This window comes from Lampris incognitus, chromosome 5 (assembly GCF_029633865.1).
Source record: "Lampris incognitus isolate fLamInc1 chromosome 5, fLamInc1.hap2, whole genome shotgun sequence".
Classification (NCBI taxonomy): Eukaryota; Metazoa; Chordata; class Actinopteri; order Lampriformes; family Lampridae; genus Lampris; species Lampris incognitus.
In genome coordinates, this window is record NC_079215.1 from 5,772,465 (window position 1) to 5,784,759 (window position 12,295).

General features: G+C 45.9%; 1 protein-coding gene across 1 annotated transcript; it reads right to left on the reverse strand.

Annotated features, from left to right (window-relative positions):
- Positions 1-5,005: 5,005 nt before the first annotated feature.
- LOC130113488 (trypsin-4-like) lies at positions 5,006-8,874 on the reverse strand. The gene is made up of 6 exons (XM_056281104.1): positions 8,825-8,874; positions 7,036-7,213; positions 6,660-6,848; positions 6,209-6,288; positions 5,576-5,709; positions 5,006-5,267 (listed from the first exon to the last, which is right to left on the reverse strand). The coding sequence occupies exons 1-6, from the start codon at positions 8,862-8,864 to the stop codon at positions 5,124-5,126; spliced, it is 765 nt and encodes a 254-aa protein (XP_056137079.1). The 5' UTR covers positions 8,865-8,874; the 3' UTR covers positions 5,006-5,123.
- Between the last annotated feature and the right edge of the window lie 3,421 nt (positions 8,875-12,295).

Genomic DNA, 12,295 nt, shown 5'->3' on the forward strand with positions numbered 1-12,295 from the left:
CGAACAATATTCCTCGCGCTTCTCCCCACGTCAACAGGTGACGTCACATACATACGGGTGCCCTTACATGCCAAACCGGTACATGACATCCCTCCTTTTCTGGGAAATAAACTTCAGGTTATTTTCAATTCAAAAATATGAACCCATATAATGACAGTATCAAAACTTTCCTAACCAAAACACATACCACATATTATGTATGCTTTCACCTTAATTAGAACCATGTATTAATTCTCCATTAACACATATTCACTTATGAACAGTCTGTAAACATATAAGACCTTTTAACATGTTAATTTCACATTTGCATCATCAAACAACAATCGCCACTGAACTTGACCCAACAGTTTTTTTTTTTACATTTCTCCAGTCTATGTCATATCATAGTCTGCCAGCCTCGATGGCAAGCGTCTCTCTCTTGGAGGCCTGTCTGCCCCCGGCCGGGGGGTCATTGCTGGTCCTCGGCATCCCGTGATGCCTCTGCTCCAGCAGGTGTCTCCTGAGTACTGGTGTATCGCTTCACGAATGTTGTGTTCCGTGTGTATCTGGCTCCGGTTGGAGATTCGACGACAACTTGGTTTCCTGACTTGCTCACCACCTTGTGTGGCGTTGTGTTGAATAGTGTTGTCAGTTTATCAGTCTTTTCTTGTCTCACCAGGACCGTGTCACCGACGTTGACATCCGAGTACCTGGCGTGACGCCGTTCGTCTGCACAGATCTTTGGTTGTCCTTTCTGTTCTGCATCTCTGTCTCTTACCTCCAGATCAGCGTGTGCTGCTGTGATGCTTGGCAGCTTCCCCCTCATCTTTCTTTTGAAGAGCAGCTCCGCGGGACTCTTCCCTGTGGTCGCGTGATCGATGCTCCGGTATACTGTCACATACTTTCTAAGTTCTCGCTTCCAACTGAGTCCATCTGAAACAGCGATGCGAATCCTCTTCATCAGCGAGGCGTTTTGACGTTCTACCTCGCCGTTCGCCTGCGCCCATCGTGGCGTTGTTTTCACATGCTTGATTCCGTTGGTGTCACAGTACTCACTGAACTCCTCTGATTTGAACTGAGGACCCTGGTCCGACCTCAGTGTGACGGGAAGTCCATGTCGACTGAAGATTGTCTCTAGACTGTCTATCACTTTTGACGTGGTTGTGGACTTTAACACGTCATACCCATAGTAGCGGCTGTAGTAATCAACTACAACTAGAATCGAGTCACCTGTCGGCAGGGGTCCGAGTAAGTCAATGGCAATATCTTGCCAGGGCCCCTCTGGTAACTCTGTTGGTCTTAACGGTTCCGGTGCGTCTGGCCGAGCAACAACTTGGCATCCGTGGCATGACCTACAATGTCTCTCGGCTGCTCTGTCCATTGTTGGCCACCAGACTTTGCTCCTGAGGTGCTGTTTAGTTCCGACAATTCCTAAGTGTCCTTCGTGTGCGAATGTAGCGTTTACTTGAGGCACGAAATATCTGTTCAAAGCTGCAACAGCGGCATCATAATCAGTCACCTCTCCGGTGCCGTCCAAAGTAGAAAAGATGTCCTGTGTGTCTGGACCTGCGTGATGCAGAAGAAGTGCTGCTCTCCGGCGCTGCTTCACTGCATCCTCGGTGTTATCATCGATGATCAGACCTTTCCCATCAGCAAACAGTTCAAATGACATTAGCCATCTTGTCCACCGCGGCCCCAAAGTCGCCGGGTCGGAGTAGCAATCAAACGCCGGTACGCATGCTGTCTTTTCCATGCTGCCGCGCTAGCTAGCTACAACTGTTAGCTACACTTCAGATCTAACTAAACGTTACGAACTTAAGCTCATCACTTAGCTTAGGCTCGGTACATCACTCGTCGCCATTGTTCTGATCCGTTATTCCCACCTATATGCTTATTTAGGTGTCATTAATAATAAATTATTAGGCACACCGTTATTACACAATGCCTAACGTGGCTTGCTTTATTCCACCGTATTGCAAGACTGCCCGAACAATATTCCTCGCGCTTCTCCCCACGTCAACAGGTGACGTCACATACATACGGGTGCCCTTACATGCCAAACCGGTACATGACAGGTTGTGGGACGATATGATGTGTTGAATGTTGGGCATGCAGCTGTAACTAATGTCGATGGTGTTCCTGTTGGATATCTTCCTCAGGTGGTGGTCCGGGGTGAAGCACTTATTCAAACGTTTAAAAACAAACTGTGGGCCACGGTATCACTGTAGGGGGCGTTGTACCAGGCCATGTTTCGTTTTCCGCTACCTTTGTTGGTCTGCTGGCAGTCAGTGTGTAATGGTGGGCTGTATTTGAGCTTAGAATTGTAGCCTCTCTTTTGTAATACACCTTGGCATGGCGGTGCAGCTTCATTGAAGATGGACTCATTAGGTGATAAGTTTGAGAGTCTTCTATTAATGCTTTCTGGGATGTTCTGCAGGACGGAGGGTGGGTGGTCGCTTTCTCTATGGACACACTGCAGCGTGTTGTTGGGCTTCATGTACGACTTGTATGTGCCGCTCGCCCAGAGAGTCCATCTGTTTTTTGTTTGCTTCTCCTGCAGCTCCTTGATATATGTTCTGTGTATGGTGTGCAGCATGCTATCAAATACAATGCTAGGAAGAGTGTTGTCATGATCTGCAGAACCAAAGAGGTCAATCATCTAACACAGTGTTTCTCAACCCAGTCCTCAAGGACCCCCTATCCTGCATATTTTCTTTGCAACCCTGAATAGGTACCTGTTTGTAGTTATTCAACCAATCAGCAATTAATTTTGTCAGTTGTTGCACACCTTGCATAATTAAGTGCTGCGAGATGATTGGTCGAGTAAGTACAATCAGGGCTACCTATGCAGGGTTACAATGAAAACCTGCAGGATAGGGGTTCCTTGAGGACTGGGTTGAGAAACACTGATCTAACATTTCCTGATTTTAAATTGTCTGATAGTAACCTTGTGGTGTGTAATAAGGTGGAATATCTTGGGCACCATATTACTGAACAAATGACAGACGATGATGATATTTATAGGCAATGCCGCATGATGTATGCACAAGCAAACACCCTCACGCAAGTTTGGCATGTGTTCAGTTAGTGTGAAGACGTCTCTGTTCAGAGCATATTGTACGTCACTTTATACTGCCCCCCTGTGGTCAAACTACATATTGTACACCACTTTATACTGCCCCCCTGTGGTCAAACTACATATCGTACACCACTTTATACTGCCCCCTGTGGTCAAACTACATATCGTACACCACTTTATACTGCACACCTGTGGTCACACTACATATCGTACGCCACTTTATACTGCCCCCCTGTGGTCACACTATAAAAAGCAAGCTTACCGAGGCTTCGAGTGGCTTATAGTGATGCCATGAGGATACTGCTAAAAAGACCCAGATGGTGTAGTGCAAGTGAAATGTTTGTGGCTGCAGGAGTCAGTACCTTTCAGGCTCTTCTAAGAAATCTTATGTATAAATGTATTTGCCGGCCCAATGACTCTGATATGTGAACATCAAGAGTTTGACTAATATAAGATTCAGGGCCACACGCTACCAAGCCCGGCTGTGGGACCACTGGTATAGCTGCCTCCTTATAACACACTGACTTGTTCCATTTATGTTATTTTATTGTGTTTACTCTGTATTGTCTGGGGTTTGTCTTTTACCTATTTGTCTTTGTCTGCTGTGGACCCCGAGTCTGCAATAAAGTTTGCATTGAATTGAATTGAATAGTGATTTTTAGCCCATTGTTCTGATTCTGGTTCTGGTGGTGGGAGGAAACAGGAGCACCCGGAGGAGACCCACGCAGACACGGGGAGAACATGCAGACTCCACGCAGAAAGGACCTGGGATGGCCCGGGGTTTGAACCCAGGACCTTCTCGCTGTGAGGCAACAGCGCTAACCACTGCGCCACCGTGCGGCCCTGCAGGGTATTGGCCCATGCGTCAGAGAGGCATGACACGCGGATGTGCAGTTGGTGGAGGCCTGGGCGCTCAGATCTCCGAGCGAGCCAGGATGCTGCTGCCTGTCTAATGCTGGACCCATATGAAGTCCGGGTCTACTGTTTGGTCCAGCAGATGTTAACTGTTACACCATGTGGGACCTGTGAGAAGCCTCCTTTGTTTCATTTGCACACGTGTGTGCCTGACTAAAAAACCCACACTTGATTTGATCCGAACACACTTGGCCTGACTTGGTGAGTAGGCTACTGTTGCTCACACATTTACTCTGTAAAGTCTGCAGCTTTTATTTTCCCTTTTTCTTGTGGATTTTTCTCCCCAGTTGTACTTGGCCAATTACCCCACTCTCCCGAGCCGTCCCGGTCGCTGCTCCACCCCCTCTTCCGATCCGGGAAGGGCTGCAGACTACCACATGCTTCCTGCAGGGGCGCAGCGGGGGGGGGGGTGCAGAGGGTGTAATGCACACATGCGCCGCATATAGTTACATGTTATATTTTTAGTTATGATCTTTTTTTTGCATACGGCCTTTTGGCGCCCCCGCTGATGCAGCGCCTGTGTGCATTGCACCCTCTGCACCCACCCCCCTCGTTATGCCCCTGGCTTCCTGCGATACATGTGGAGTCGCCAGCCGCCTCTTTTCACCTGACAGTGAGGCGTTTCACCAGGGGGACGCAGCACGTGGGATTCCCCCCAGTTCCCCCTCCCCCGCTAAACAGGCGCCCCAACCGACCAGAGGAGGCGCTAGTGCAGTGACCAGGACACATCTGGCTTCCCACCCACAGACACGGCCAGTTGTGTCTGTAGGGGCGCCCGAGCAAGCCGGAGGGAACATAGAGACTCGAACTGGCGATCTCCGTGTTGGTAGGCAACGGAATAGACCGCCACGCCACCCGGACGCCCGTGTGCACCTTTCTGAAGTTTAATCACTCTGTGTTTTTATTCACAGGCCATTTCTCACTTGTCTCCTGTCCTTTCATTGGTTCTGTGAAGCATTGTGAAACAGGACACAGGTGAGAAAACCTCACTAGTGTTCACTGCAAACTGCATTGTTCCATTAGCAAAGCAGTATCTACATTACAGCGAAACTAATAATGAGACACTTAAATAAAGAGAAGAAAGCAATGACAACATGTTCTTGTAGGGAGATGAGAGATCTCAACATTTATTCTTTATTATTATGAGTCATTAACCCTGGATAGTTGTCTTGATCCAATCCAAGTACCTGCAGACATCCATGAACCTGGCTGGTGAACTACAGACCTCCGTCCCACTCCCGCTGTGGACACCATAAATCTTCTTGTCGTACACCACCCCTCCACCAGAATCCCCCTAAAGCACCGAGAGAAGATGGAGTCAGAGAGCAACACGTCTTGGAAAGCGGCGTCAAAGTTGCTTTTAAGAAAAGTGAAATAGTCACTCCTGGTAAAAGCCACCTTTAGTTTTTGAGCACATTGAAAGTCAAAGGAATTTGAAAAAAATAAAATAAAACTTTCCACACGGCATTGTTTATTTTCTCTCTCTCCATTCATTTGACATATTCAAAAGGTGCAACCAAATATTCCTTATCTTCCTCCGGGCAATTTTTTCAGCAAGCAGCCGTGAGATTATAGTTCTTGGAAAAGAAAAACTTTACTCACCGGACAGGTATCAACTCCATCTGATGTTTTGCCACAGAAACGGCGCCGCACGAAACCCTGAACAGTATCGTCGTCACACGCAACCGTTTCCATGTCGACACACTGCAGGGTGGCAGGGAGGTGTTGTGGGAGGGCTAGAAAAATACACGGTGATGAGAGGATGCTGGAGTTCTGTATCTGCAGAAACCGACCGGTGCAAATGGTTTTGCAATGAAATAACTTCCACTGTGCTCACTAACAAAATAAAACGTTATATGCAGTCAGTCCTGGTTATGAAGACCAAATATCAACTACAGACAGTAAAGACTTCATGTCGGCCAAAATCCCGTCACTGATCAGGACTAAAAATGAATCGTAAAGATGACAACTTAAAATTGAAAGTAGAAATGAAAACGTGTAGAGTCCCTGATAATGACCAGGCCTGATCTGTGCTTGTCAAGTTGTTGTAACGTCATCTTCTTAACACTGTCTACATGGTGTATCTGCAGTAGCAGCCATAGCTTGTATGTGTTAAAGATGGGAGAGAGGAAGGGTGCATAATCTGATAAAGCTAATGAGACAGATTTAGGACTCACAGTGTGTTTGAAACATATATACTGTGTTCTTTAGACTGATGTGCCACCATAACCTCACCTGCTTTTACATCTCCAGGTTTTCCAACATAGTTAGCGTAGCCAGCGACCTGAACTTTGACCCCACCGCTGGTTTGAGGACTGTGGAACAATGTGTGCCAAAAAAAAAGAAAGAAGTGAATTTGGGCACATTTACAATCAGGCAAAAGACATGACAGAAATTCATTCCCATGAAAAGCAGCCCCAAAGATAATCCAGACTGCTTGTAAATGATGGCATCATGATTGTGGATGGAATGGAGGCTAAGAGCTATTTAAACATCTCGTAGTTGGAAGGTTAGAAACCACAATCTTTTAATATCGCCATCGCCAACTGTGGGAGACTGTAATTTTATTTGGTTAATCCACGTCTTCGTGTGGAATTGTGTTTGTAGCAGCCAATCACAGGAAAGAGCATGGTATGTTTTCAGCAGACTTAGTCAAGTAAAATAAATAAATGAATAAATAACTCACTTCTTTGGGTCAGGTACAACACTCTTCGTACAGTCGGGTAGATCCACTGGTGCAATCCCTGTCACAGCTGTCGACAGCTTCAGCAGCATGATGTCATGTTTATTTGTACCTTCCATATATATCTTGTGTTCTGCTATCGTTTGTCTTGTGCCACCAGATGGATGTACTCCTGGTTCTGCTTCAAGACTCCTGACATTTTGGAGGTTAAAAACCCAGTTCAGCAAACTCTGTCCCTTTCTTCATCATGGATAACACATCTAAACTTGTTTTCTCCTGCCCATTAACATCCTTTAAGATACAGATCGGTTCTCTTAACATCATCGTAGAGAAAGTCACACACTATCACACAGTTTTAAGTTAGTTATTCATTTCTCACCTCTGATCATTCACTTTAAGCCAGCAGTGAGCTGCAGTTAGAACCCACTTATCACTGATCAGAGATCCACCACATTCAAGTTGGCCACCTATGCTCAGACGGACATGAAACTTCCGTTCATCTTTTCCACAGTCATGACCTCCAATGATCCTTTTCTCCACACCTCCCAAAGTGACATCTGAAGGAGAAGGAGCGTTGTCCACCAATTACTCGCAACACAAACGGGAGAGGAGATCAGCCACGGGGGGGAGAAAAGCACCGAGTGAGCTGAAGGGTTGCTAACGTGGAGGATACAAACACAGCTGATAGCTGTCATGACTCACCAGAGTTTGCTCTAATCCAAAATAAAACTGACAAAAATATTATCAATGAACAAATCAAACGATAGATAGATTGATCGATAGAAAGATCAGTAAAAAAGGAGTACAGATGCTCTTCAAAACAAGATGCAACAAGCCAGTTTGCAAGTATCTTGAAACTGAAAGAAGATATGAAGCAGTTCTTGGAGGTAACTCTTGATAAATTAAGAGGAAAAAATGCTGCTTCTGTCCTTTACACAGAGGTTCCCATCTTTCTCATGCCGTCACCCACCTGTGGAGACACTTTTAGGCCCAGGACCCACCAAATATTTTGTGCAATAGAATAAACAGTAAGTTCTCATTATATGTTGAAAAGCAAGGTAACTAACAAGGAAACAAGGTAACTAACAAGGAAACAAGGTAACAAGGTAACTAACAAGGAAACAAGGTAACTAACAAGGAAACAAGGTAACAAGGTAACTAACAAGGAAACAAGGTAACTAACAAGGAAACAAGGTAACAAGGTAACTAACAAGGAAACAAGGTAACTAACAAGGAAACAAGGTAACTAACAAGGTAACTAACAAGGAAACAATGTAACTAACAAGGAAACAAGGTAACTAACAAGGTAACTAACAAGGAAACAAGGTAACTAACAATCCTCTTGATTGTTCATCGATGCAGTATTTCCCTTTTCAGTCTTCAGTCGTGACCTACTAACGAGCACATGAAACAAGTCTCAAGATGGAATGTTATTTTGGTGATATTTTGGAAAGAAAGAAAAAAGAAAATCCTGTCTCTGAGCATCTTTTTTTTGGGGGGGTCCCCCATTTTTTCCCCCAACTGTATCAAGCCAATCACCCCACTCTTCCCAGCCCTACCGGTCGCTGCTCCACCCCCCTGCTGATGCTCGGAGGGCTGCAGACTACCACATGTGGAGTCGCCAGCCGCTTCTTTTCACCTGACAGTGAGGAGTTTCACCAGGGGGGGGGGCGTAGTGCGTGGGAGGATCACGCTATTTCCCCCAGTTACCCTCCCCCCCGAACAGGCGCTACGACTGACCAGAGGAGGTGCTAGTGCAGCGACCAGAACACATACCCACATCCGGCTTCCCACCCGCAGACACGGCCAATTGTGTCTGTATGGACGCCCGACCAAGCCGGAGGTAACACGGGGATTCGAACCGGCGATGGCCGTGTTCAACGGAATAGACCGCCACGTTTCCCGGACGCCCCGAGCATCTTTTAAAGATGACAAAGGGGCAGCGCACCGCTGGTAATTGGGGTGATAGTACTCTTTAAAGCAGTAATCTGATGTAATGTGAATAATGGGAATGCTGTGCTGGCAAAACCCTCCGCTGAAACACATGAAATTAACTCAACAAACATTCCTCAGTTCCAACAATACAAACACGACAAGGTAAACGCAAAGAAAAGTAACATGAATCATCAGAAGTGTGACACACAAGGCAGACATTACTGAATACTCACCAGCCCATAGCGACAGGAGAAGAAGTATCAGCCAAGCCATTGCTGTCGATGATGACCCTCACAAGTCTGAGATCCAGCTGGGACAGAGGTCCCTTTTAAATGAATCCAACCTCCATGTGGAAGTTTATCAGCACATTTTCCTGGGCTATAAAATTCTGTACAGTTATGCAAATAGGTTAAACCCATCTAATCTGTTCCCTTATCCTCGAGTGTCTTCACATTGAGAAGACAATAAAACACAACTGAGAGCTAGGTTTGGTCGCTAACTGTTAAAGTTGTTTCTTTGGCTTCACTAAATACCCTTAAAAATGAATAACATTAGGCAAATAATATTTTGCCTTGAAAACGTTGAATTGGGATGTGCCCCCCCCCCAACTGACGTGTGTCCAGTGCAGGGGTCATCACCGGGTCGGCTTGTGACGGCCTTTTTGGTCAAAATGCGATTTTTACCACGGACATAGAAAATGTGAAGTGGTCAAATATTACCAAAACAAATAATTGCATGCTAGACCTCACAATGTGCCATACTACATGTTTTAATATACTACATGATTTTAAAATGATAGTATTTCTGACATGAAGAAGCAGTGCCCTACCTTGTTATGATGAAAACTTGCAGACTGGAAAGTCAGCCGTTGTATATGGGCAGGTGACAATCCTGACAGGCATCAATGCGGCATGCTCCAAGTTTATTTCGTATTTAAAATCTAACAGCGTTCATATGACCGAAACCTCGCTCACAGCTGCAGGTGTCTGGGCTTAATGTGAGCAGGAGTGCTGCAAGTTTGCTCGGTCCATTGTACTCCTCGCTGTTCTCAAACAGATGGCACAAGAATTTGACCAGGTCACTGCTGCATCGGTCAGACATGAATAATGTCTTTATGCCATCATCTTCGCAAAAGACGAGGTACTGTGACTGCAGTTCGGGAACAGACACGTTTTTTATAAACCTCTGCGTGATGTTGGGTTTGGGGTTCAGGGGATCAAGAAAGAGCATTTGTTTTCTGGGAATCTCGTCCCAGAGGCACTTTGTAGCTTCTTTGCATCGTTGACTAACGTGATGTTGAAGTTCAGTATCTCTGAATCTGAGAGATGGTGTTCACATTTGAATTCGTCAATGAATCCGTTCAAACTCACGTTTGGAATTGTCAAGTGTCTCGGATCAGTAAACCAGGTGTGGTCGTTTCTGTTCAACAGGAATGGATTCAGAATTACACGCATGTATTTCCGGATGTTATTGTATCCTTTAGTCGAGCGGTTAGTGATGTCGCCTTGTGGTGCAGTACACCCCATGTCGAATCCCGCACCGGGCGAGAAAACAGCTCGGTTACATTGGTGGCAGCGGTGGGATCCAGAAGTGTGCAGATCCTCAGAAGTCTCTTTGGAGCGCGGGAATAACAAAGTGCGAGGGCGCGCTTCCGGGAGAGGGTGACGACTGCAAACTACTAATAAGACCCACTGGCCGATCAACTGGAGCAGGGGTGTCAAACTCCAGGCCTCGAGGGCCGCAGTGTCTGCAGGTATTTGTTGCAACCGTGCACTACACCACCTGATTTGGGAAAGGAACTAGTTTAATCAGGTGGTGTAGTGCATGGTTGCAACAAATACCTGCATACATAACGGCCCTCGAGGCCTGGAGTTTGACACCCCTGAACTAGAGGGTCTGACCCTTTAGTCGAGCGGTTAGTGATGTCGCCTTGTGGTGCAGTACACCCCGTGTCGAATCCCGCACCGGGCGAGAAAATAGCTCGGTTACATTATTCTAGGCAGAGTACAAACTCACGTTCTCCTTCTGTAGTTTCTCGTTCTTTCTAGCCAGCAGTGGAAAAATCCAGTTGAGAAACAGCAAGTACAGAATGAATTTGGGATTGTGCAGCATGTCACCAAATGTACCGCAACTTCGTCGATAGCGAACAGAACCCTCGCTTCCATTTGCAATGCTCTCAAACTGTAGGACGAGGCTGGCTCGAAGTTCCACGAAGTGCTCTACACAGGCTGCAAGGATCAGCCACCGAATTTTTTGTGTGAGTGACCAGGGGGTTGTATTCTTCATCATTCCCCGGGTGGATGAAGCTCGTCAGCCTTGTCAGGCAGTTCATCTAGGAGAAGGAAAACTCTGATTTAAAACCTTCGCTGCTTTGCGGGTGTACTCGTCTATGGGGAAAGGCTTCAGGGAGAAACCCTGAGGAAAAATCTGCATCCGTCTCCATTGCCAGTCGTCTCGCTTAGTCTTGCCACAGGTAGTACGTGGTCTCGGACGAGAGAGCGGGGTTGATGATGCGCAACTCTTCATCACTTAAATCATCGCGCAAGTCATCAGTCATCCATCACAGGATGACTAGATGGTCCTCGTCGCTGCGAAGGACGAATAACAATTCATCATTTAAAGCACAGATGTGGGAGAACTCCTTCTTTCTCGCTGGGCCACTGAACTGTGACAACGTAGCGTTTATAGTGTCCTCTACAAAGACTGGTATTTCTTTTTCTGCACCTCCAGACATTAGTACCCGTCCTTGTGTCACGCAATGCTGCACAAACAACTCTCCAAATTGCTGCTTTAGCTTAGCTGCGACGTTGCCCTCCCCCTGCTGGTTGTGTCCGAGCATCACAGCGGCACCATCCGATGTAAAACTGACTAGCTTTTTGGTTGGATAGTTCTCACGATCAACATGGTCAACGATGGCCTTAGAAATGTTGTCAGCACTACATTTCTCTGTGAGTTCGAGTAGGCTCAACAACTCAGTCTTAAGTTCTTTGCCCTTGATATCCACAAAACTTTGGAAAATCAATAACTGGGTCTTATCAGTTATCAGTGCTTTCATCGCACTACTACTACTACTTTCGGCTGCTCCCGTTAGGGGGCGCCACAGCGGATCATCCGTTTCCATTTCTTCCTGTCCTCTGCATCTTCTTCTGTCACACCAGTCACCTGCGTGTCCTCTCTCACCACATCCATAAACCTCCTCTTTGGTCTTCCTCGTTTCCTCTTCCCTGGCAGCTCCATATTCAGCAAGGTGCTTTCATCACACATCACACTGGGGAAAAAAAGGTCGCTTGGATTTATATTAAAAAAAGTTATGTACATCGGTTGCACATATTAAAGTTATGTTTTTAAGAATAATTTATGTGCAATATACAAAATTCTTATTTGTTTAACAAACATGACTTTTTATGTTAATTGAAAGCACTTCTTTCATGTTCAGTATAATTACCCCATGTTGAACCACCATGACTTTTTTATGTTAATTTAAAAACTTTTTTTAAATATTCGGTAAATGTTTGGTAAATGTAATTATTATCTGTTAAAAAAACGCAAGTTTGACCATGTAAATGTCAGACCATGTACACAATTGCGATGGAGGCTTTATTTAGCTTTTGCCGGTTTTAATGAATCACCGTCAGGCAACACACCAACACTCATGTACACTCTTCCGGCTTGACCTTTGAAGGGAGGTCAGTTCTGTATAAAGG